At 44.1% G+C, this 26,384-nt stretch overlaps 1 protein-coding gene across 17 annotated transcripts in view; it reads right to left on the reverse strand.

Moving 5' to 3' along the window:
* EMCN (endomucin) overlaps nucleotides 1–26,384 on the reverse strand; it is a 77,634-nt gene that overhangs the window by 2,711 nt on the left and 48,539 nt on the right. For 10 of the 17 annotated variants that reach the window (XM_068681808.1, XM_068681806.1, XM_068681805.1 and 7 more), the window contains 7 exons: nucleotides 24,245–24,310; nucleotides 22,671–22,766; nucleotides 20,974–20,998; nucleotides 20,397–20,458; nucleotides 13,172–13,282; nucleotides 11,051–11,124; nucleotides 146–9,846 (listed from right to left, as the gene is read on the reverse strand). In XM_068681808.1, coding sequence (XP_068537909.1) covers nucleotides 9,841–9,846; nucleotides 11,051–11,124; nucleotides 13,172–13,282; nucleotides 20,397–20,458; nucleotides 20,974–20,998; nucleotides 22,671–22,766; nucleotides 24,245–24,310 — 440 coding nt within the window. In that variant the 3' untranslated portion in view covers nucleotides 146–9,840. Of the gene's footprint in view, nucleotides 1–145; nucleotides 9,847–11,050; nucleotides 11,125–13,171; nucleotides 13,283–17,677; nucleotides 19,582–20,396; nucleotides 20,459–20,973; nucleotides 20,999–22,645; nucleotides 22,767–24,244; nucleotides 24,311–26,384 lie in introns of those variants that run through there. The other 7 variants (XM_068681799.1, XM_068681801.1, XM_068681809.1 and 4 more) reach the window with 7 other exon arrangements.

Genomic DNA, 26,384 nt, shown 5'->3' on the forward strand with positions numbered 1-26,384 from the left:
AGTCCTGCAGACCAATCAACCCACTATTGCCTACAATCAGAGGGCCTTAAAAGAGTCTCATTCTACTTTAACCATTCCTAGTAGATATTTCTCTGTCGGCCACACAGAACTTTCTTGTTTTGGTCCCCCTTGTAGTCCAACCAACCTTTGGCCAGGCTTTTTGGGGCAACCACAGGCAAGGCTGTGGGGATGAAGTACCAGGCTACTTCTCTGGACCTCCTCCACCACCTCATGGGCCTCTGTCATCAAACGGAGCTCCTTTCTGAGCTGCTGGAAGCACCAACCACCAAGCGTTTTCAGCTGTTGGCAGTGAGATTTGCAGTTCACCTGTGTCGGCATGCAACCCACAGAGGGATGTGAAAAAGGGAAGAAAAAATTCCCAGCCACCCTCCAGAAATTTCACTGTGAAAGACAGCGCCTGTAGGCTTCCTCCCGGAATGTGCTGCGGAGCGTTTTTCCATGAAAAATCCCACAAAAAGCATGGCAGAGGAGCTCCTTCAAACAAAACGTATCGCCCGCACTGAAAAGAGAAGGCCATTACTGTACGGTCTGCAAGGGGGTTGGAGCAGTCGCTTGGAAAGGCTTCAAAGGACGTCTTGTGGCAGCCCCGCTGAGTCCCAGTGACTGCTGATTGATCACTGGGGCTGGAAATGAACTCCTAAAGCCACTGAGTGCTAATTACAATTAATTATATTGAAATATTTGATCTTTGTCTTAGTAAATCAAGCCACTGCAGGTCACTAGTAACCACGCAAGGACTTTCACAATACTTCTTCCTGCCTTATCCTATTTCTATAGAATAACATTAGCCTGAATGTATACATTCCTGGGTTGAGGGTCCCTGGAGGGTCTCCATCCTCTTTTTTTCTGACCCAATGGGCAGATTTGGGGAAGGGTTACAGGCAGAAGGAAGGGCACTGTCCCCACAGGGGCATACAAACTCCTCCAACACCCTTGGAAGAGCTGGGGGAAGCCACAGTGCATGGGCAGAGGAGCGTCCTTCCAGCTGGAAATGATGCTCTTCAGGGTGCCAGACTCTCAGTAAGACCATAGTGTTAGTTTTTCACCAGCTAGGAAAAAATAAATAAAATATCAAATCCTTTGATTTCATTTCAATTGCTATTTAATAGGGTGAAAGTTAGAACAGTCTCATAAGGGTTTCCAGCACCAGACTCTAATAATATCCAGAAGAAAATAAGAAATATAGAAGAAAAAATATCCAGAAGAAGGGATAGGGAAGGGCTTTTTTTGTTTGTTTCTTTTTTCTTTCTTTTTTTTTTTTTTACTTTTTTTTTCTTTTAGCTACCAAAACAAAATCTGTGTAAATACAGAAACCATGAGCTTACCTTGAGACAGTGCAGCCAGCTCCTGTGAAGCTCTTCCCCATCTAAAAACCCTATAACCTTAAAGGCAGTCACAAGGTTATAACGATATGAACTGGTGTGCTCAACACTTAGGATGCCAAACAGAGGAAACTTGGAGCAGGGAAAGCCTCAAGCAACCCACGAGGGAGCATGGCAGGGTGAAGAGCTGGGCTGCGAGCTTCCTGCTAAAAACTCACCCCTGATTTCTCCTATTGAAGAGGAATGTGGAGGATCTCGAGGCTGAAAAGACTTGAAGGGCTTTGTTAGGTAGGAAGATGGCATTGCCTGAGATTTAAACCAAGCCAAATGGCAACAAGGCGCACCTTTCTCCAGAGCTTTCCCTCTAGGGTTAGATATTTCCATTAGCTACCTTCCCTACTGAAACAGGGAATTATTTCCAGAGGGAACAAGGAGCCAGCAGGAGCTTCACGACCCAGGGTGCTCATACCGTGGGCTGGCAGCAAGCTGTCCCATCAGTCACAGGGAGCCACAGCTACCGCAGCATCTACTGGTCCGTATTTTTGGAAGGAAACACCACGCTGAAAGCAGAGGTCTCATCTCCAATTGCCTGCAGGGCTAAGCGAGACCTACACATTTCACAAGATCTGGTTGAGCTGCTTGTGAACATCTCCATCTGTTAGCTGGCCATGCCACTTCGCAGCTCAGGGGCTGTCGCTGCTGCAATAGCCTTCCTGTCTGGGAGCTTCACTTTACATTTTTCATTTCTCCTTTAATTTAATTTTATTTTTTTCTGTTACATCAATAGGGTTTACATGTACTGGGGATGGATGCATTTGTTCTCAGGGAAAAATAAACCACCACGGCCTTCAGAAGCTGTTACCTACCCACCGCTCCTGGATGCACCACGATGAGGGCTGGCATAAAGGGCACTTGCAATCAGGACGCCAAATTTCTCTCTGCTTTGATGGAAACATAAATGGAGGATGGTTGTAAGGTTACACTGATGTTTCTGGTTGTTATATACGTTCATCTGATTCGTGTCAGTATGGAACAGTGCTAGGGCCGCATGGTATGATGAATGTGACCTTCTGCCTTAGATACCCTTGTATAACCACAAGTCTAAGAAAAACAGAATGGTTAATGTATATAGTTCTTGCACCTTGCAAAGGAATTTGTGTCACTAGAAGAGCAGTTCTGTCTGTCTCTGGGTCCTGCACTGGCAATTTAATTCTTCGATAAATGTGGTTTCTTCCCTTTCCTCCCAGTGTCCCAGTCTCCCCCTCATTATAGTCAAATTATCAAATCTTCAGAAATATTCCTCAAATCCATGAGCCTATTTGCTTTTGTTATTCCGAACTCTTATTCCTAACAGTTACAGCCTTTTTTGTCTTCTTTGTGGTTGATTTAGCACTGCTATAGGTGTGACTGGAGTGTCCCTGTGAATGGCCTGTGAGGAATGTTTTAACTACTCGTGGAGTGTCAATAAGAGAGCTGTTTGTGTTTGTATGTTCTTTCTTTGAAGTCTCTGATGTCTGGGGGTTTCAGAACAACTGCTAACAACTAGTGACTGTTATGGCTTCTGAATGGGACACTGTGCAAGCCCCTGATATCTGGCCAAGTGGCCAGGAGATTAAGGAGAAGAAAAAAGAAGCTGAAGGACGGCTAGGAGACAAAACTTGCAAAAACAAAACTTGCTGTGTAAGCTTTTGACATGCTGCCAAGGAGTACACAGGGGAAGGACAAGAAAAAAAACTGAGAGGAAGACTAGGAGCCTTCAGCATGAAAGACCCCTAGAGACCCCCAGAGGAGACTGATGCGCATGCTCCAGTAGGAGGGACTGGAAACATCAAGTTACATCAAGTAGCTGATTTTTATGCTCCTAGACTAATACATATTCATTACTACTTCTAAAAAAAACTGGGTTATTATAATGAGCTTCCAGGATCCAGTCCCTCCTACTGGAGCATGCACATCAGTCTCCGGTGGTCGGTCTGGGGGTCTCTCGTGCTGAAGGCTCATGGTCTTCCTCCCTCTTGTCCTTCTCCTTTGTCCAACTTGGCTGTATGTCAGAGACTTGTGCAACATCCCCAGCAAGCTTTGTCTTTTAGTTGTTTTTCAGCTCTCCCCGTGCAATAGTCGTAATAGTTAGCAGTTATTCTGACCCCCCCCCCCCCCAGATATCAGAGACTCCAAGGAAAAGTCTACAAATACATTTCCCTTCAAGCTCTCTATTGACACAAATTGCTAAAACATTCCTTTGCAAGATACAAGAATTCAGTTTTTCTTAGACTTGTGGTTATCCAAGGGTCTGTAAGACAGAAGGTCACATTCATCATACCACACGGCCCTAACACTGTTCCATACTGACACAAACCAGATGAACATATCTCACAAAGTGTTTGCCAAACCCGTGAAGCCGATGTGAAGAGAAGCCACCAGGACAGAGGCCAGAGATGGACATGTCCCCAGTCGTGCCCCAGTGACACCCCCTCAGGGACATCGCCGTGGGGCAGCTCACACACCCCTGTGGTGCTCAACACCCAGACCGATGGAGAATATCTAGATTGGTTCCCCCTCCACTCCAGGTGTCCTGGTGCTTCCTGGTGTAGAGTCTTTCCTAAAGCCAAAAAACCAGTCTTTCCTTTTCCAAAGCAGTCTCTACCTGCAAAGATGAAATCCTGCCCTGGCTGCCTTTTCCTACAGCGCAGTGACACCAAGGCAAGGACTTTTTGGTTCATCGAGCATCCGTATTTGGAACCAGCATCCCTGGGACCTGTGCATCGCCACTGGCATGCCGAGGGAAGTATTGCTGGAAATGCTCTGGTTCGTGTTAAAAACACTCCAGTGCTGTGCCCTCCCTCCCCTCTGTCTGCTGGAGGATGGAGGGTGCGCGGGTTTGTGACTTGCTCCTGAGGTCCTCGTTATGCAGCGGGTGTTTAGCAACAGAGTATTTCGTAGCCATGGGTTGTGTGTTGCTTAACACCCAACACATAATTAAGAAAAATCAATCTGACGGAGAGTCCAGACCTGACAAGCTGCAGGCTCAGCTGCTAGGGTTTTGGGGCCATCGCTAGCAGATGCTGATGGGGAAATGTTTTTCCCATGCAAGTGCGTGGAGGCTGCCAGAGACTGCTTCTGATCAGTGCTCCTGAAGGAAGGAGAGATAAAAATTGCCGATGGGAGGGCAAAGCAGATTCATTTCCTGCAAAGTCAAGAAGAGAGATGAATTCTCCCAAATTCCCCTCTCCACCATTAGGCTGGATTTTGTTTTCCCATTTTCCTTTCATGGCCTTCTTCATTTTTTTCTTTTGAACAAACAGGCATGGCATTTGGCACAACACATTCACAGGTCAGCTTCTGCTCTGGGCATCACCCAGGTGCTGCTCAAGTATTTCTCAGGGCCACATGAGATGCGTGAAAGGGATCTCTGCCTGGAAACTATTTTATCCACTGCAATTAGGGCTTCTTCTTCTCCCCCGAATGCCACCTTGAATACCTGGAATGCTCTCTCCGGTAATTACATCCATTAACTTTTCCTTATTTTGCTCTGTCGGATCGGCTGTTTATGCTCCGCATTAATTCCTGCTGCTTCCAACACACACGGGCAAAATAACTTGTTTTATATGTCAGACCCAGCTACAGAAAATAAATAAAAAACCCCTATGTGCTTAATGACTGAGGCTCAGCTAAAGTTAGTGCACTGCCTCAGCATTGCAGCTGAATCCTAATGATCATGTTCCTAAAACTGGCACAGTAAACCAGCTGGTTAGGTGCCCTCATTTAATTAAAAAAAAAAAAAAAAAAAGAGACCAGAATATTTTTATCAAATATTTCTGGATCTGAAGTCACCTTCATCCTGCAGTCCATGGCAAGCCTCAGAAAGCTGCAGCTTTTAGGACATTGATTTGTTTTTTCAAGTGCAAGGAAACAATGGTCCTTCTCTCCTCTTCCCAAATCACACCTCTGTTCTTGCAGTGGTATCTGCACTTCCAACTGGGAGAGATGGTTGCAATGTTACCAAGAAAATATACAGGGCCACATGCATTACTTTTGTTCTGGCTACATATGGGTACATAAATACGCACACGCCTTCCCCAAGGAGGCAGCAATCCCACTGATTTTTTTTCGGTGCCCGGATTCCTCCTCCTCATTCTTCTGTTTGGATTTACGGCCTCTATCAGGACGGAAAATGTCACCGTACCTGACGCAATCCTGCTGCTTCAGCACCCTCAGAGTAAAGAATTTCCTCCTTGTATCTACTCTGAATCTCCCCTCATTTAGTTTTAAACCATTTCCCCTGGTCCTACCCCTCTTGGATCCTCTTATTTGCCTGGCTTGAAGATGGGCACAAAGCTTTCCTTGATCATCATAACCTCTCCAAGAAGACAGATGGAAACCCTCACAGTGAATTCCACCACCTCCCTCAGCACCCTTGAATGCGTCCCCCTTTAATTCCTTGGACCTGTGCATGCCCAGCTGCTTTACATCCTCCCTAATTGCATCTGCCTGCCACAGACTCTGCTGGTAGGCCTGGAACTGGGAGCCCTGAGGGCACACCTTAGACCTGGGAATTGAGGGAAAGCATCCTGCCACAGCTGATCAGTCTGCTTTCTTCCTCCTGGTGACCTGGCATGTGCTGAAATATCACTGAAATACACTGAAATATCAGTGCAAGAGGGAGCAAAACCAGCCACAGCAGTAGGAAGTGTCCCTGTGAAGCACTGGGGCCAAGCGTAGTCCTCCTACTGAAAGAAGATCAGGGGGTGATGGCGGGCTGGACAACCTCCTCTCTGCCCTTCCTATCACGTAGTATTGAGAGAACCCATTAGATCCCAGATTCCAGTTGTACATTATTATTATTACTGTTGTTCTGTGGATAGTAGCAGCTCTTTGCTGCGCTCCCTTGGCCTATGTCCTCTTTGGCAAGGTGCAGCTGTGCCTTCATGGGGTTTGTGGAAACAGCTCAAATGCACATGAGGGTGACCAGACCAAGCAGCATGTAGTGCTGGGGGCTGTGGTGGTATTTGGCTCATGCTGACCCCCTGTACCTAGGGAATGAAGGTTGGAGATGGATTTGTCTCTCCCACAGGTTACTCTCAGGGCAGAGCTGACCAGCTACAGTCGGGCAACGGGCTCACGTGCATTAAAGCTGTCAAAAGAATAACTTTTATGTGGAGGAACTAGAAGAGGTTTGCACTGTCAGCTTACAGCCCCATCTTTATTGACCTCAGAAAAGGTTTCTTACTGCTCTTCTAGGTGCTGGCGATCCTGCAGGGTGGACAAGAGGGAGCTGAGAAGATTCTTCAGCCATGCATGGTGTGCATCTTATGAGCATCAGGGTTTCACGTCCACTGCATTTGCCGGGGTGAATTAAAGCCTGTGCTTTATGGATTGTCCTTGGCCAGACGTGGAAAAAAAAAAAAGAAGCCTCAATTGGGAATCAATAGAGTAATCTTTAAGCTCATTTATTTTATTAGATATAGTGTCCTAATGTGAAGAAATTGAGGAGCTGTGATTGATGGTGCTGGAGAGGCTTTGCCCTCTGCCACAGGGCTCTAGATGTGCTATGGAGCCTCGCCTGGCCCAAGGCTCAGCCTTCCCGGGCAGCCTTTGCCACCTGGTGTGTGCTATTTCAGTACCAGTGTGGTTTTTGCTCCTATTAACAAAAGAAATCTGGGACTGGAAGGATAGTTATTTGTATTACATTGTATTACAATTTCCTGTTTCACTGAATACAGCTGAACTATAAAAACTTCAGTAAGCGTCATTTCACCACCAGATCTTCTACTCAGAAGGGATAACAGATTATTTGTTTAAGATTTTTCTAGGCTATTGTTTAGTGAGTACTGACATGGTCCCTGTTTGTCCCTTCTCCCCCCCCTTCTAGTTGGTTTGGCAACCTAATGAACTGACAAGACTTCTGCAATGCCTCTGAGATAAGGATGATCATTAGACTTCTGTGCTCCCTTCTGACAATGACACAGTAGAGTACTTTTACAGCCTGGAATTGCAGACCCTCAAGGTACCATGGACTGTTTCTAGTGAATTAAGGAGAAGAAAGTAAGGCCCCTGTCATCAAGTTTGAATTAACTGTACGAGAGTCTTCATCTCCATTGGAACATTATTAGGAGCTTGCATAGAGAAAAATCAAAAATTACTGGTACACTGCAAGCACTTTTCTTGCATCACAGGCATAGAAAATCTTTTTCTCCCAAGTGTAGCCCGTGTTTAAATATTTTCTTAGCTTAACTCTAACGCTATCAGTAGCAGCAGCTGTAGAAACGTTTTGGGTTTCAAGTTTAATTTTGTCACCTCAGGGGTTAAGAGGCTCACAAGTTCTTCATTTCTGCTCTCCACTAAATCCACCTCTTTTGCCTCACATGGGCTCACACAAGCCAGTCACTTTGTGGCACATTTCCCAGCCTTCTGGCAAGAGCTTGGTCACCCGTTGTGCCCAGCATCGTGAAAAGCCCAAGCACCTTCCCCTCCCATTGCGTTTGTCACTTTCCTAATACCTGGATTTGCAGCGAGCCCTTCTCTCTCTCTCTGTCAACTTGTGTAAGAAGGAGATTTCTGTACTCCACTCCACCCCCAGCAAGTCTTTTGCAAGGCCTGATGCTTCCCCCACCGCCGCAGTGCCCCAAACATCTAACCTGCTCTCTGGGCTCTCCAGAATGAGTTCAGCTCACCCTTTGCTACAGCAGTGCAGTGTAATGGCTGATACTGGCACTAGGTATGCATAATGAATTGCCTTTCTGCAAAGAGAAAAAGAAGAGCCTTTTAATAAAGAGAATAACTTTTAATAGGAAGTGTTTGTTATTTTTTTTTGACACATCATGGTAGTTTTTTAACAAATTTTATACATACATTTTTTTCACAATGTTTCTCTGCTCTTTTATACTCTCAGTAAGACACAATATTCTATGAAATACTTTTTTTTTTTTTTTTTTTTTTTTTACCAATATGAAAATCCACAATGATTGCTTTTTTCATAGGAAACTTCAGCAATCAGGAATCTGAATAGGTGCAGATGCTAAACGGCATGTTTTAGGTGGCCTGACTTTTCCGAAGCAGGCATTCAAGACTCCTCTGCTCCAGAGCAACCCAAGTGATTCAGGAACACCTGAACAAACCATAGAAGTTCAGCTGCATCATGGAGCACCCTGGCTGGTTCCCCATCTTTTACAAAACTTCATCAAAAGTTTATCTTGGTGCTGCTAAGACAGAGGATCAGATCCATCACAGATGAAATAAGAGCAATGGTCAAACACAGGGAATAAAACACTTCATCTTTGTGTATAAACATGACCTAAGAAATCTGCTCAATTTCTTAACATATTGCTAGGTAAGTTTTCTTACCCAAGAGAAGAAAACTGGAGAGAGAAGTTCCTCAAAAGCACTGTATCAGTAGGTATTAAAACTCAGATTACTGTCCTAGCTCTTGGTCCTGCACTTACACCACTAATTGTCTCCCTTTCATTCCCCAATAAAACCAGGGAGCTTCTCAGCACACTGCCAGAGTCAGTGGATTGAGACTGAGCAGACGCTCAAAAGAATATAATTTCCAAACATTTATAGTTCTAGCAAAGTAGGATACATGCAGGTAGAAGCACTACTTGATATTTTTGAAGTGCCAGCTCTGTACAAATCAAGTGTCTGTAATTATCACTTGAAACACTCTTTAAACTTCCGGAGTTATTCAATAGCCAACAGGAATCCCATGCATGACTCTGAACACAGGGTTCGGCTGCAAAATTTCTTATCCTGCTGATCCCCACTGTGCACCGCAGCTTGTAGGAGAGACATTTATAGCATGCATAATGCAGTGATTAGCCAAGGAACAGGAGAAAATAAACTATGTTGCCTGCTACATTAGAAGGACCATATTCAGCAATTTACAGATCTTTAAAAAAAATAAAAGATAAACTAAAAAATGAAAACAAAAACCCCTCAGTGCAAGGTATATTCCCCCCCCCTTCACAGAAATAAAGCACACACTTCAGGATTTCACCCAGGCATCCCATCCTGTAAACATTTATGACAAGTAAAGCGTGTGCTACAGTGAGGAGTCTCATGGAAATCACTGAATTAACTTTCATCGTGGCAATATGCCCAGTACTGTTTCAAGGGTCAGGCCCTGTTTGTATTTTGCTACATACAATTAAAAGAACCTTATCTACCATTAGTTCAACAAAGTATGCTAACATGTTCCTTCCTGTATGTGCAGAAAACATTTTTAATAATCACTACGCAAACATGCTCTTCAACCTTCTTGAAAGCTTCCCTGCCTTTACTATATAAGAAAATAATAAATACATATGATATATCAGTTAATAAGCCACCAAAAAAGCACATGTCATTCCAGAAGGGACAGGAGACACTCAAGGTTTAGAAGTCAAGGGCTGGTCATTAACACAAGTGTCCTGCCTGGTAAAAAGCTTCAGCTACTCCACATTTCCTGCAGCACTGCAACCTTCATGGGACGTTCCTGCACATTGTGATAAAACAGGCTGCTTCACACCTGAAATGACAAAAATACCTCAAGATTATTATTCCAGGTAAGGCTGCTCAAAAACATAATACTAAACTGAAATAGATGACAGACAGAGTAAATCCTATGTGGAGCAGACAACAAGGAGTAAATCCATCATCCAGGACACTGTCCTGCATTCACACAAACAGAGCAAGCTCTGAGTTTTTGGTAATGTAGGCAGAGTTGGATTCTGATGCTCTAATTCAAGGGACAAATTAGTTTATTTTTTCCTTGTTGTTTGCATCCAGAAATAGCGTTTTGGGCATTCCCAGGGGAAATAAGAACAGGCCGAAGACTTCAAAGATGTTTTGCAAAAGGGTCTCTCCATGTTTCTGTTCAACCGCATCTCTCTCAGTAGACAGTGATGGGACCTGTTCTAGGGGGACTTCATCCCACAAAGGTGGTGCAAGTCTGGGCCCAGCATATCTGCCTCTGTCCAGTCCATCCCACAGTATGATCTGATACCTGTTTCTTCAAGCCATCTTTCTCCTCTACCTCCTCTACAGGAGAAGCAACTCTATGGACAGATTGTGGTGCCTGAGAAAGCTTCATGCGTGCAGGAAAATGCAACACCCTTAACTCAAACAGTGCATTTCCTAGGTGCTCTGATGGTCCCTGCCCTTGAACATATGAAAACTCTGTGCGACACCTGCTAGTTTTGCATGCTGGCAATCAATAAATTGAAGCCATGCTAAACCCTCTCAATCAGAGTGTTTGCTTTTGCATGATGTGGAACAGACAAATCCTTTTCAGGAAACAAAAGGAGCTGAACGCTTGCGAGTATCAAGTTCCTTCTTATAGACAACTATCTTAAGAAATCTCTTACTTCTAACACAAACAAAAAAAAGAAATTTGCCAAGGGAATTACATCCAGGAAATGAATACTGAACAGTTAAAGCCAAACGCTAAATCTGTAAAAGTCTGCCTTTGCAAGGTGGCAGCTTCTTCATCTGCCATGGGCTTCTGCAGCCTCGGATTGCCTGAGACTGGTTCAAGCTGAGCTTTGTTTAAGCCATTGCTCCTTGAGGCTTCCTCAGCTGAGATTATTGCTCACTTTGTTTTGTGTTTTTAGCCCCTTCACATGGCAAAATACTGAGACTAACAAGTATTAGTATTGTAATTTTAGTCCTTGTTAGTCTCAGACTAACAAGGACTAAAATTACACGACACGAGACAAAAGTAATCAACTTACGTATTTATTGCTGAGGTGTGAAGAGGAATCATCGCACTGCTGAGTTTTATTCTTCCCCTGAGATGAACGTTCTCCTAAAAAACAAAATACATTGTGCTTCGGTCAAACATGAAGAGAGGATACGTGAGTCCAGCAGCAGCACATCACCGGCCACTGCACAAACTAACCCTTCTCCTTGTCAGGTTTACTTAGCCAGCAAAAACTGTCCACACAACAGATCCTTACCACCCTGTGTGTTTTATGGCTTATTCTCCCCATGATTTGCTGTCATTGTTGTGCTACCACCACAATAGGGTTCAACGGGAAGCAATTAAAATTGTTCAACGATAACGTGCTGGGATGGTGCTCACTTTCCAAGTGTTCAATTTTGGATACAATTATTTCAAAACACATCATAAAGTGCTGCTAAAATTAGTGTTTCAGAAGTTTTGATGATGTTAAATTTCAGGTAAAAAGGCATTCAGCAACTACTTCAAGAATTCCTAACAGATTTTCAGAGAACAAGAAAGTATAAGTTTCTGGTAGAAAAAAAAAAAAAAAAAAGAAACATTTCAAGAAGTTGATACGTTTTTGGAAGGTGAAAAGTTTTTTTTTTATTAGAAAAAAAAATCTTATTTTGAAAAGCTAAAACAAAGTGAACCGGTTCCAATTATTGTACTGTTTTGTAGTAATATAGAAATTATATTTTCTATTTCATTTTAAATATTTTTTGTCTGTTAGTTTTTCCTGAACCTTTCGTGTTCAATATAAAGATGCAGATTATTTAATAGGGAGCAAAAAGGAGAAATTAGCGAAATTTCTTTTTAAAAGCGTGCAGGGGAAACCAGTTGGAAATATATCACCATGGGGAAGATACTATTCAATAGCTGTAATAAATATCAGTAAGCTGGTATCAGTCCCACCCTGGTTGCTCTGCCTGGGCTGTAAGCAGGTAGACGTCCACGGAAGATGTGTACTTTGAGCCACAAGCAACACATCTAAGGACAGGCTCCAGAGCCAGCTCATCTCCCTGGATAACTTCCCATCAATGTCAACAGACCAGAGTATAAAATACGTGAGGCGGGGATGGCTACGACATCCCATCTGGATTTGGTGGTGTTATACGCATAGTCCATGGAAAGGGTGAAACGCCACCAGCTAGTGCTGGGGTCAGTGTCTCCACGTATTATCAGGGCTTGCCTGATGTCAATGTGTCTGAATATATTTGCAGTGTGGTGTCTACAACAATTAGTGCCAACAAACAGCTCAGTGATCAGGACAGAATGATGATGTAGAGGGGTGAAACTGGTCACACAAATGCTCCCTGATCAAGAGTAATGAAGATAACAAACTGTGTTCGATACAGGACTGCAGTACACCTTGAGACTACACTGGGAGCTGTCTAGGACAATTTTGGAGTCTAATGGCTCAGCAGTTCAATGTTGTGCTAAATATCCAGCTGCAGCACAAAGAGCAAATTAAGAACAACATTCAGGTTAGTTGCGTGTGGGAAGACGTTTTTATTGATCTCAAAATAGCCTTAAGTGACAGAAATAAATTCCAAGACTGCCGAAAAACAAACTTGACCCCAAACCATCACCCACTAAAAACAACGGATTAGACCTTGTTTCCCACAAGGGAAAGTAAAAGCAAACATTTGCGTTCAGTGTTTTGCTAGAACAGATGATATTTAAATCGACCAAAGGAATTAGTTCACACCAAATTGTGGCTGATGGAGAAAATGCGCAGCACAGCGAGGGTGCTCAACTAGTCTTAGTAGATTGCCTGCACACTTTGAAGCTTGTCGCCGAGAGACAAAGAGCAGAATTGCACGAAATATTCCAACAATAGCATAATTGCTGGACACCAAAATCAGTGGAAAGCCAGCATTGTTGATTGAGGGTTATGCATTGAGGGGAGGGTGACACCCCCAAACTGCAGTGTTGCACGTCAGTGGATGGAAGGTATCAAGAGACATGAACCACCAGCTTCTCTCGATATCATTATACAATATCTTGCATAAAAGGTAGCCTAGAGACACTTGAGTAACTGAGAGATGAAGGGACCCCTCAGAAAGAGGTTGGTGCAGTAAACCATGTGCTGGCAGCTGTGGAGCTGCAAGCCCAGCGTGACCCCCTTTACCTGCAGTCCTGCCTTGTGAGACCTCTCCTGCCGGAGGAGCTGTGAGCTCAGAGAGGTTGGCTGAGGGCAGTGAGAAGCCAACCTCAAATATATCCCGCGCTTCTACAAAAACTGAAAGACATGATACACAGGTTGAGAAAGAGGCCTCCAACAGAGTATTTTGGAAAATGAAATTATAGCGATACCAACACGGAAGTTTCTGTTGACAAGTGACAAATGAACCCTTCCATTAAACCTTTTATTCTCCCTCTCATCCTCCAATGTTACATCTGTTTGTACAGTTTTGTCTGAAATTGGATTGCAAACACAAAGACATAGGTACAGCAAAGTCTCTAAACATTACTATAATATAACACAGACAGATCTGTAGTTAAACTGTCCAACTTATTGCCAATGGATGCTCTAGATGCCAAAGGGGATAAGACAAATTCATGGAAGTAAAAGCCACTGAGAGCTATTAAGGGCAAGAGATACAGCCTCTGATCCGGGAAGTTCCCAAGCTGCAGATTGCTGCAAGGATGCAGCAGAGGATGTATCAATGTGCCTCTGCTCTGTTCCTTATCTTCCTTTGACATCTCATGCTAGCTGTTGTCAGAGATGGGGTTTGCAGACACACAACCTCCCATGGTGACACCCATTAGGTATTCTTCCTGGAGACCTGACACCAAGGCAAGCTGACAGTCTCATCAGCGGGCACAACCAGATGCACTCCCATTAGATTCAGAAACTGAATGCAATATTCAGAATACACATACACCACGGAGCAGGGTGATATAAAATGAGAGCTAACAGGTCATATCTTCATGAGTACAGAAGTACTTTGACCTGGGCAAAGGCCCCTCTGACTTTTGAAAGCTGGAAGAAAGGATATAAAAAAAATAGGCTTTGACATAAAAAATAGGTTGCACTGCATCTCAGATTACATTGTACGAAAAAAAATGAGTTACACCGCAATTTCATTGTAATTTCTGCTGCTGAGAAATCTCTTCTAAGTGACAATCTGGTTCGGAGCAAAGAATTAAAGCCTGCTTTTCATTTTGAAGAAAATTCGATTGAAGCGTCCTATTTTTCACAGAAGTAGGAAACTACCTCAATAGACCCAGTAATCGAGATGTTTGTCTTGACCGTGCAGAACTGAGAGGAGTTGGGGTGCAGTCGTGGTGCAGGAGGGCAGGCAGGGCCCCCCATTGCTACCTGCAAGCTGTCCTGGCCACATTCAGCAGGACAGAGGGGTCTGTGCGATTGGAAGGGGCGAGAGATGTTCCCCTGCTGGGGAATAATCTTGGAAAGCAACGTGCAAAGCTAGCAAATGCTCCACAGACACAAATATAGTCAGACCCTCAGCATCCTCTGACTGTAAGAAGCTGCCTGGAAAACTCTTGCAAATATACATAGCTCGCAAACTGGGTTGAAGTGTAAAGATATGGTATTTAATGTTTCTGACTACAGACAGTTTTGCCCAAAAGTCTCAGCTGGAATTGTGTGCAGTCCGAGCTTTGTAGTGCAAGTAAACACACATTGAATCAAGCCATGAGTAGTAAGGAGCTGGGGAAGTTTGTTCTTCCATTTCTATAAAGAAAGAAATCACAACTTCAGGTCATTGCACAATTTAAGGTTTAAAAAGTCAAGTGTGAGAAAATAAGAAAGAGAAGGAAAGTGAAGCAGATACTTGCTCTATTTTTTTTTTGTTGTGAGGGGACCTTTTTCTATGAAGCAGCTTCTAGGTTTTCTACCTGCAGGGAAAAGATAGGACACAGAGTACTGCTGATAATATGACAAAGAAATAATCAATATTTTATCCTCAAATGAGAGGAAACATCAGCTCTTACCACTTCCAAGCACACAGCATACCAGCAGGTTGCTCTCTGCTGACCTGCTTCGTTTATCTGGCAAGTGAGAGGAGGCGGCAAGGGAAGCTTCTGTGACCTAGAGCTTCTTCACCAGCTCCTAGGTGCATCCACCTGGATCTTAGACAAAAAGAGAGAGAGAGATGAAACTACCAATGCATGCAGAAAAGCCCCACAGTCCCCTGCGGAGCCATACCCTACACATGCCCTACTCCCTCTGGCAGGAGTAAGTTTCCCTGGGCTGAGTCACTAATGAGGCAAAAATAAAGGTTTCTTACCTTCTTAGAAGCCACAGTCCATGCTCTGATGTACTCAGCATATCAGAAACCAAGGAGGAATAATTCCCTGACGAGATTTTTCCTGTTCCACCACAGCCAAATGTATGGTTTGATGTGTGAGATAGCATGATTAAACAGTCTCAGCATTCAGAGTCATAGAATATCTCAGTTGGGAAGGACCCACAAGGATCATCGTGTCCAAATCCCGGGTCCTCAAAGGACCACCCAAAAAATCAGACCCTGTGTCTGAGAGCACTGTCCAAAAGCTTCTTGAACTCCGGCGGGCTTCAGCGCTGATGAAGATGTCATCATTCAACCTCATCATCAGAAGAGCATGGGATTTTCCAGGCCCAAACCCCAGCAACACAGCGGGGTGTCTCATCAGGTGCTGAACTTCACGTGTATTCCCGTGGCAAAGGCAAGTTCTTGTGCTGAATGAGAACAAGGGTTTTTGCCTTGTTTTCTGCTGATTTTGGTGCTCGGTCACAGCCATCATCTGCTGACATGGAAGGTTAGGAATCCTCAAAGCTTTGGCAGAGGGGGATTTGGAAATTCAGGGAGTGCAGAGGAACACTGAGCAGCTGCAGGCACATGCAGGATCATCTCGAAAGTGGCTGAAGCACTGGGGTCCAGTTAATCTATGTCATGGGTTCCACCATCTTCCAGGTGGGTAGCTCGTCTTGTGCACGCAACGCACCCAAGACACGTTATGAAAAGCTACAGGCAGGGAGTACGCCTTTCCTCAAATACCCTTGTTTTCCTGGAACGTTTTCTCTGCTTTATTAGTGACACCTGAAATTTCATTTGTGCCTACAGTACGTGTCTTGAGAAGCCGAGCTTTAACCCAGCAGGCAGCTGAGAACCACCCAGTTGCTCGCTCACTCCCCCCGTGTGGGATGGGGGAGAGAAATAGAAAGGTAGAAGTGCAAGAACTCATGGGTTGAGTTAAAGATCCTTCACTAGGTAAAGCAAAAGCCATGCCCGCAAGCAGAGCAAAACAAGTAACCTGTTCCCTACTCCCCCTTGGAAAGCAGGTGTTCAGCCACCTCCAGGAAAGCAGAGCTCACCAAGTGAAACGGCTTCTTGGGAAGACAAACACCATCACTCCGAACATCCCCCCTTCCTCCTTCTTTACCCCAGCTTTTATTGCTGAGCACGGCATCCTTTTTGGCCAGCCTGGGCTAGCTGTCATGCTTCTGCCCCCCCCAGCCTCCCTGCTGGTAGGGCAGCACGAGAAGCTGAAATGTCCTTGGCCCTGTGCAAGCACTGCTGTGCGACAACTAAAACAGCAGTGTGTTGTCACCACTGTTCTCAAACATCCCCAACACAGTACCGTACAAGATTTTATAAAGAAAATTAACTCTATGCCATGATATAACAAAGATCCCTCTCACTCAGTGATCCTACAGGACCACCTTCTATTGCAGGTGTCTCACCAAAAGTGCCACATCATCTTTGGCACACTTTTAATATCCTTCCAGCAAGTTCAACACAGAACAGATGATATCCCTACAAGCCACGTAAACCACATCTCACAACAAACAAACTCACATCGATTACAAAACATGTCCTAATGAATCACCTTATACAAAGACACCAGGGATCAGACCTAACAACTCCAAAATATGTTACCTGCCACATTCCTGTGAGGTTTTACGTTGAACAGGGAACTGTTCCTTGATACATTTCAGAATGGGTACTCCAGGTAAGGGCCAGAAAAGAAAGTTGTCAAATCATTACTCAGGTAGCAATATTTCTGTTGTGCATAATTCATACGTAAGGAGTAGCTTTACCCCAATTTTACTCCTCAGCCTCATTTCTGTTCCTCATTTTGTGTAAGTCCCAAAAGGTAGTCAATACCTACTCTGTTTTTCAGTGAAATATGCAAAAACCATTACAGCAAAAGTGAGGTATGTTTCTGTGATAGGCAATACTTTATCATTAACATCATGGACATGACATTGATCTCTTAGTCATCACGTCAAATCCTTCAGCCTACATTCACAGCAAGTATAGCTACCACTTGTAAGCCAAACGCACAGGACTGTGGGCTATAATGAATCCCTAATAAGAACTATTTTTTCAGGTAAATTTTTTTTTTTTTTTTTTTTTTTTTTTTTTTTGGAGTTCTGTGTTGTAGAAGACCATTTATTTTCCCTGGAAAGAGCCACCCTAAATTTGCCTATACAGTCAACACGGAATGGCTGTAGTAAGCCCTATAATTGCATATTAGTGTAAAACTTTTGAGAAGATTCAGTATCCTAAGCATTTTTATCCAAGCTGAGTTTTCACACACGATGAACGTACAGGTGCTTGCATCGAGTGCTGAAGTTCACTGGCAAAAGTAAATGAATAAAAAATAAAAATCAAAATGTTTAGTTTTGTCTCTCTGTTTTATTTGCTTTACATCACTTCTTAACCAGTAGTGCCTTAGAACTCATAGCCATCAGGAAGTTCATCTTTCTAACAAGAGCTTTAAGCAATGAGAATAACAAAGCTCACTTTTACCTAGTGATGTGCCTGACGATATTGCTCCATTAAAATACATTACTTTGGCCCAGCCTTAATCAGCCCTGTTCTTTTCCTGTATTCTTTCACATTAATTGTGGGTATTTGAAATCATACCCTCGATTAAATTTAATTCAGCTCTGCTTCTGAAAAAGGAGCCTTTCTTTTTGTTTTAATTTATGGTCAGAACCTAATTTTAGAAGTCCTGAAATAGGATCCTTTTGTAGGCAATGGACCTCCATAGGTCACCTCATTCCAGTTCAAGGTACATGTCCCAGACAGATGGGATAAATAGCCCTTCGGACACATACATCTCCTTCAACTATCTGCAGCTAAATCAGTTTTTAGGTGAGGCAAGACTAAACTTGCCACAAGCTTTGATCAAGCTACGCCACACACATCACTGGCACAAGGTATTTCTAGGTTACCTGTCTGAGCACAGTTGCTGATTACGTCCTTGCATGTTTTGTACATAAGTCTTTTCTCAACATTTTTGGAACATTCAGACAAGAACAGAACCTTCTGTTGAAATAATAAAAGTAAAAATTAAAAAAAAATACGACTTTGGTTAATAAAGTTTCAGTTGAGTACATGACAGTGCAGACCTTTGTTGTGCATGTGTTCATCTTCAGGAAACAGGAGCAGCCTAGTGATGGCAAGAGGATGATGAAGGTCTAGCTGTGAAGGTGAGGCTTTTCTTAAGAAATTACTCAATTTAGTCAAAACCTTTTAGAATTTTGTTTGTACATACAACCAGAGGCAGCTGTAACACTTCCAAAATACTTAGGCTATGAATTCACCCTTCCGTTGAGCTGGTTTTTATATATCTAAAAAGGAAAAAGAGGAGCATACGTAGAGAAGTGGTTTCACTAGTTGCAAGAGAGACCAGATGAGTTGGACATCTCCCATGTTGTGGTGCACCTGTACCATTAATAAATGATTACTTTTCTCCCTGAGCTTTTAACGAAGCAAGTAAATCTTAGTCAAATGGGCAGGCACCCTAATATAACTTGAAAATATCTGTATGAGAGAGGGATATTTCTGGAAGGAAACAGGCCTTTCTTTCAGAGTGTTTTTAATTTAAGAAGCCGAGTGTCTCTCAAAAGCTGTGGAAAAGCAGGACTCAGTGAAAGCATGTTTAATTTTGAAATCTATAAAGATGTAAGAATTCAAGAGAAAATGGTAGCTGTTTTAAATATGAATTGTATTAATGAGAAGAGGGCAAGAATCTTGTCTTGTAAGTGGCTCTGACTCATACCTTCCAATTATAGCATGCATACATCACACTTCTGTAAAGAAGAATATCAAGCATCCTCTGGATGGAAGAAATTCAGATACTTGGTGAACCAGCAGCTGATTAACAGGCACCAGACCTCATCTTGTGAAAAACCGTGCCTGGGTGCTCTCTCATTTACACTGCTGCAAAACACAATAACTTTCTTGCTGCCAGTGAAGTTACTTTGTTGTTGAAAGCTGTATGAGGGCAGAATCAGTCCAAAAATGTCTCTGAATTCTAGTCTCAGACTACGTTCAGCTTTCAGAAGACATATCATGACTTTAGTGTAAATGTGCCCACTTCATGCCCCTTAAAACAGAGCTAAACATCCGTTCCCAAAGACGTATACTGAAAAAATATTTAGTTTCCCAAATCATAAAACTACAAAGTGCATCCACCAGAGTCATTTACATTTGTGTTTCAGCGGACTCCTTGAGGATTTAGAGGAAGAGGAGAGCATCTATGGAGCAACTTCTGAAATGTCACCGGGGGAGCAGAAACCTTAAAAAGATGGATAAAGTAAGAGACTGTTTTTCCCGGAGGACTTCTACAGGTCAAGTGGGAGCAAGGGTGGACTACGCAGCTGAGGAAGCGAGCTGCCATGGGTTTTACCACGAGAAGAATTCCCATGAGAAGTTTCAGATTTGTTGTTTAGATAGCTGTGAATCAGATTAGTCAGAAGTTTGTTCTACCTCAGTCCTATTTTGTGCTTCTTTCTTTCTTTCAGAACCAATATCTATCTCCTTCTCTTAGATACCAGAGATGAGATTTTGATTTCCTTTGTGTATGTTAACTATAACCTCTATTCCCTTTATTTTATTACACACACATTTTGTAAGAAACTGGATTGGTCAAGCACGGGAGAGAAGAATTTGTAATAAGAGTAGGATTTTGAATACACAGGGTGGCTGGGTGCAGGATGGCAGCACTCGCTCCCAAACCTTTTGGCCGCAGGAACATTAACAGTCCCCAAATGCCCTTCTCTAGCCAGATCCAGCTGATAAATGTCACAATCTCAGTTGCTCCTCAACGTGCACAGCTGTAGGTCACTTACCATAGAAGAGTTAATAAAATGACTTTCCCTATAATGGCAGTATTCTCACTCCCAAATACTGACACCACACACAGTGCAGCTGCACTGCAGCTCGGCAGGCTCCCAGCCTGTTTTGTTTCGTTTTTGCACCGTGGAGGAATTGTTTTGAGTGACTTTGGCTTGAGAGGAACTGAAGATGGTTTTGCTATTGCAAATGACACCCCAGAACTGCTCCTCTCCAGGCCCTGAGGCACACACACGGACACACAGAAGAAACACTCACCAGTCTCGGGAGCGGTTATCTTCACAGACAGAAGTTTGACACCTTCTTTATCCAGCTGGGCCCTGTTGGAGTCAGAGACATTTAGACACAGTGAGTGTGCAGCTCTGGGAAGCTGGTCAGCTAAACACAGCTCTAAGATCACGATCTGGAGGCCTGAAATGGGCTTTCCCTGGGATCATGCGTGAATCTTATAGATGGCAAATACTGCACGCCAATCTCTTTGAAAAGGACTTTTCTCTTAAAATAGGTGATAGATTGTATGACTCTGCGTTCAATCCAGAATAAAGCAAGAGAAAATGAGAAGAAAAAAAAAAGAAAAGAAAAAAAGATGGCACAACACAAGGTAAGTTTATCCATTTCAAAAGAACCCCTTGCAATTTCTGTCCATGCTGGAACAGCTGCTTATCATGCATACAGGTGTACAGCAACTGCAAGCACGTCCCTTTCAACAACATATTTCTCTTTGGACAGCAACTGCTTATTGTGGTTAAGCAGAGGAAGACCAAAGAGAATCGCATGCAGAGTTTGCTGCATTCACAAGCACCCCACAGCAAGGCAGAGACAGGATTCAACCTACTGTTCAGTGCCGTTCTCTTGTCTCTCTGGAAGAAGAAAAAGAGTTAGGGTCATTGTGGCTGATAGGACTCGATTAAACAAAACATTTAGACACAGCTATTGCTGTTGCTGGCAGAAGGCTTAGCTGTGATTTTTCAGTGTTGCTTTAAGTACATTCACACGATCAACTGGCCTGCATGGCAATTTGCACCCTCCCAAAAGACCACCATGCCCCATGTGCCATCAGTGTGGTGACTGTGCAGGGAGAGGAAAACCCCTCGGTGCAGGCAGAGGAGCTGCAGAAATCACGTTTTTCCCTGCAGCTCCCAAATCCGCAGGCACGGAGGAGGTGAGCAGGCAGCAGCTCTCGAGCACGTAACAACCCAGCTAAAAGGCAGAGGGTGAGAGGGGATGCATGCCCTGGTGGTTCTCACCCCTGGGAGGGCAGTCTGTCATCCCAGACAGCAAGCAACACATTTCTCCCCAAAATGAAGCACCCACCAAGCAGTTTTTCTTCTTACACCCGAATGTGGGCAGATGGATGGGGCCAGGGGTTACAAGAGAGGCGTGGAGCTAGCTCTAATCCCCAGGCATGGGGGGCTGCACACCAGCCAGGCTGAGCGAGCCCTGTGGGCAGGAGGGCAGAGAGCCATGGCTGCCTCCTCTCCTTTTCAGGCAAATTTGCTAGCACTGCAAGCGCTAGCGGCTGTGCGTGGGGGAGGCTGGCAAGGAAACCTCCTTCACCTCATGTCTTCACCCCTTCCCTCGGAATATTCGGTAATTTCCTCAGTGGGCATCACACCTTCTGCTTTCTGCTTGGCTCTGGTTTTCCCTGCCATTGGCTAAATTGGTGGCAGCACGCTGCTTACCTTGCTCTGCAGCTTCCACACCCCGTCGTGATTTTGTATTTCCAGGCCCCACTGATTTCACTGTTGAGGCTCTGCACAGATCTCCTAACTCATGCCAGCTCACAGTCTGAATTCAGACATGCTTGCCTTTTTTTTTTTTTCCTTCTTTATTTTTCCCCCCCACTTAATAGCAAATTGCACTCTCCTGTGGCCCACTCTGGCAACAATTTGAAAAACTTGGTAACTGGAATTTAATGGGATTATGTCCCCATTACCTTCAACGTTTCATGGACAGCAGCAAAGCCTGTGCTGGTTTTAGCTATCTGTCAAAAATGACTATTTCTGAAAGTACTGCTTGCTCAGCAATTTTGTACCCATGCATATACTGTAACTAAAAAATTATACTTGTATATCAGGTATTTCCTAAAAGAAAGCATTGATGTTTCTTTGCCTGTATTTGCAACAGAGATAAAATGAACATAAGGTGATTTTGCTGAACAGTATCTCCAAACTTATTTTCACCCTCTTTCTCTACCTGATTGACTGATTGTGTTAGCACAGCTGTTTGTTAGCTCTTCGCAGCTGCAAAGGGCCGAACAAAAAGCTTTACAGCATTATATATTCTCCAGAAAATCACAGACATTTTTGCTCCCTCTGTTATTCCTAGTGATTTTGAAAATAAAGTGCTACTTTCCCACTTTAGGCAAAATACTTTGAAATACAAGATTTCCTGTCAGACTGCTGCAGCATCTATGGTTACAGTAATCTAAAAAGCCCCCGGAGATCTTAGAGTAATTCGAAGCATACTGCTTTTTTTTTTTTTCCTTTTATTTTTTCTCCTCCTACTGCTGAGAGAAAGCAAACCAAATACCTGGAGTTTTCTTGTGGCAGATTCTGTACAAAGCCACCAGAGAGAAGACAGTGAGGGTGATGACTATCAACGTGATGACGACTGGCAAGATAACGCCTGCAAAAGAAGGAGAACATCATTTTGCTGCTTGCCTCTGCCCTGGCTGAGAGGTACCACCAGCACCTCCTGCCGCATCCCCTTCACCAAACCCCACTGATTTCCTCGGCCCGCCCCAGCATCCACTCCACACCCCAGGGTGCTGGTTTCACCCAGGGGAGGATTTGGGTGGGCTCCAGGTAGGAGAGTGAGGGTTCACCATCTGCCCTGGTGGGACCAGTCACCCTGATCTACATCCGCAGGGTTCACCCCCGGTGTTGATCACCCCCAAAGGTTTTTGTGAAACTGCCCTGCTGCAGGAACAATTTTTGGATGCACGCAGAGGTTTTTGGTGTTCTTTTTTTGTTTTGGAAAGCAAGACTGATCTGAAATTCAGCGACTAAAGCTATTATTTCTCTTTTAGCATCGTGCGCCCAGAAAGACACCAAGGAGTTACATAATTCAGCAACATTCCCCACAGCACTCACAACCAGGGAGAGAAAATGCAAGATCTTCTTTTCAAATGAGGACATTTCTTCCCTTTTATTATTTCCCACCATCTGCCATTTCCTGACAGGTGTTTCCCAGCCAAGAAGCAAAAAGGAAAGAATTATGTCATGAAGAGAAGCTTTCCTGGGGAAATATCAAAGCCCAGTTTCTCCCCATTTGTCTTTTTTTTTTTTTTTTTTTTTCCTGGCAGCCATCGACCACGTTTGTATTTAGCCTGGTGGCCTCCGCCCCATGCTGGGGAAGCTGCAAAGCCTTAGCACCATCCCTCCTGCTGGCCCCCTGTTTTGAAGTGGCATCTACACTGGCTCTTGATGCAATTAATATTTAACATTCACACAGAAGAGTGTCTCTGGAACCAGAGGGAGAACCTGGAGACAAGTTCAGAGTAGAAAAACATCAAACGTATTTTGCTGAGCCAGTGCTTTTGGTAGGAAATATCGGATCTGCAGTAACACTCTTGCCCCAGAAGTACGTAACTGTAAAATAAAAAACTAAGTGACATGCACCGTGTAAATACTGAGTGCTTGAGGACTTTGCAGAGGACTTCCAGTCCTTCTCTTTCCACCCACCCTCCCGTGACAAAATGGGCAATACATTCATGTAGTATAGTCATAACAACGTATTTGTGTAATAAGTATTCATACTGGTATGTGAATGACAGTTTCACGTGTTTCCTTTTGTCTCCTCTCACAGGGGATGACTCTGTTCACTTTTTTTTTTTCTTCTCTCTATTTTATCACTTTGACTTCAGTCCTTGGGAATAATTGCACCACTCTCCAGTGAGAGAAGCGTCAACCTGCCAAGTTCTCTTTCTCTTTGGGATGAGGTTAATAACATGCAGTTAAATTGGGTTTGTAAGAGGGCGCACAGCCTGGTATGGACAGAAATCACGTTGCCAGTTTTACTTCTCTGCTACTCCAGTCGCTCATCTAAAACCATGCTGATCTACTGAAAACTCAGAGGACAGACAACGAAGTAGCAATACTCACTGGAGTAATGGATCGTATCCTCTTGTATTTTCTTGTTTCCAGGACTGCTTTCGGTGACGACAACATCTGGATGTGCAAAAGAAATATTGTTTTCAGGTCAACATATAAGTGTCAGCGCTTCCCCCAAAAATTTACCCTTCTCAGCCTCCCCAAAATAACCTTCCCTAAGCAACTTTGGAGTCCCCAGTTCTGGAGCCACGGTGCGCTCCGTGGATATAGGCATCCTCAGCTAACACCTGAAAAATTTGGCACAAGGGGTGGGGAAAGCTTTTCTGCTGTGGCCTAAGAGAAACGCGTGCTTTGCACTTGCTCCCGTACAGCCATTTTTTTCTGGGATCGTCTGCTTTCTCACTAACATTTTCACTTTTAGGAGGTAAAGGCAGAAGGCCTGCCGAGCAGGGGTACCAGCAGAGGTAGAGCTCTGTGTACAAGCTGCAATAGCACAGCAGCAGGCAGGGAGGCTCTGACCCACCGCTCCAGTACACATTTACACCCCTTGCACCCGCAGGGATGTCCTGAAAAATATTTTGGTGATTGTTTTTTCTCCGTTATTCTCCTTTTGCCCCTATTCCCATTCTCACAACATCCTGCTCAACTCTGCTGCGTAAGAGTACGTTGTCTCCTGCTGCAAAAGAAGCAAAGCAGAGAAAAGCCAGGGGCCAGCTTCTCCCCCAGCTATGCCAGCTTACTGGTTCTCCAGATAACGAGAAGCCACATGGTCCTACTTAAAACACTGTGTGTTTGTGCAAAGGGAAAGGTTTTCAGAGCTGTGTTCTCAATTTGTTCTGCTTTTGCAAAGCTGTGTGAATTTTGGACAAGTTGTTTAGCTTCTGTTTCCTTTCCTTTTTTTTTTTTTTGTTTTGATTTTGTTTTGTTCATTCAGCCAAAGACTGCCCTCACAGGGAGAAACGTTCATGTACTGGGTGGGGCCTGCTCAATGCAACCACAGCATCGGATGCATCCAAGCATCGAAACCATCGCTGCTTGTGACCCCTGCCCCTGAAAAATCACCATGGCTCTGTAAAGTTCTCTCTTCCATGGTGCCTGTCTGCTGAGGGGCGACAACGTGAGGGTGGAAACCATGAGCCATCACAACGTGACTGAAATAATTCTCATGAATTCATGACTCCATGTCCATGTGATCGCTTTGTATTTTTCAAAGAAATACTACTGCCCTTTTCTCTGCCTTCCCTGATCGAATACAGGATACAAAGGGAAGGCAGACAATTATCACAGCAATGACTTACCCTGCGTACTGGCCAAAAATGTCAACAGAAACAAATTGCTCTGAAAAATGTGAATCTCTACACCTGTGCAGTGTCTCCCCAGGACAATAAAACTGAGGATTCAAATGCACTGGTTGTCTCCCTAGCTGTCTATTAAATGGCCAAGATGAGAACAATACAGGAAAAACAAATCCACAGGTTAGTGTTTTAACTACATGAAACCATCAATGAGAAACCCAAGAGCTGAAAAGAAGCACTGCTGAAGGAGCGAAATGGATTGAGGAATTAAAAACATCAACTCAGTTATCCACTGAAGTTTTCTCACAAGCCAGCCCATCCTGTCTGCTTTCTCTGGATCTGAAAATTGGATCTGGAAGACGCTTTTCCAGCTAGGGAGTGATCTGGGATCCAGATAACAATTAATTGGAGCAATAGACCTTGTGGTGACACGAGGAACAGGCTGCTGGTGGCAGACACAAGGGCTGCAGCGAGCTGCACAGAAGCCACTGCTTCCTGACAAGCCCAGAGGAAGGGAAATAAGACAATACTGGTTCACTAGCACAGGAAGACCTTGACTTAGCCCAGGACCTGCTGCTTCCAACCACAGGACGAGGCAGGGGAGCCGCTGACAAGGACTAGCTCCTTGGTGAGCACTATTTTGGTATCAGCTGCCCATGGCATCACGCAGTATGCTCCCACCCTGTTTGCTTTGCAGCATCTCCTGCGCCCACAGCAAAGTTACTTATTGCCATGACTTGAGCATCACTTACCTGCTTCTCCATACCACGCATCAGGTTCATTCTAACCCCCACCAGCCCCTTCTTCCCCCAAATATTTCCCCTCCCCAGGCTGCCCCTCACCACCCCACCCCAGTCCTTCAGCCAGCATGCAAAGAGCAAGCTTGGCCATTGCTC

The sequence above is a fragment of the Anas acuta genome, chromosome 4 (genome assembly GCF_963932015.1).
Source record: "Anas acuta chromosome 4, bAnaAcu1.1, whole genome shotgun sequence".
Lineage (NCBI taxonomy): Eukaryota > Metazoa > Chordata > Aves > Anseriformes > Anatidae > Anas > Anas acuta.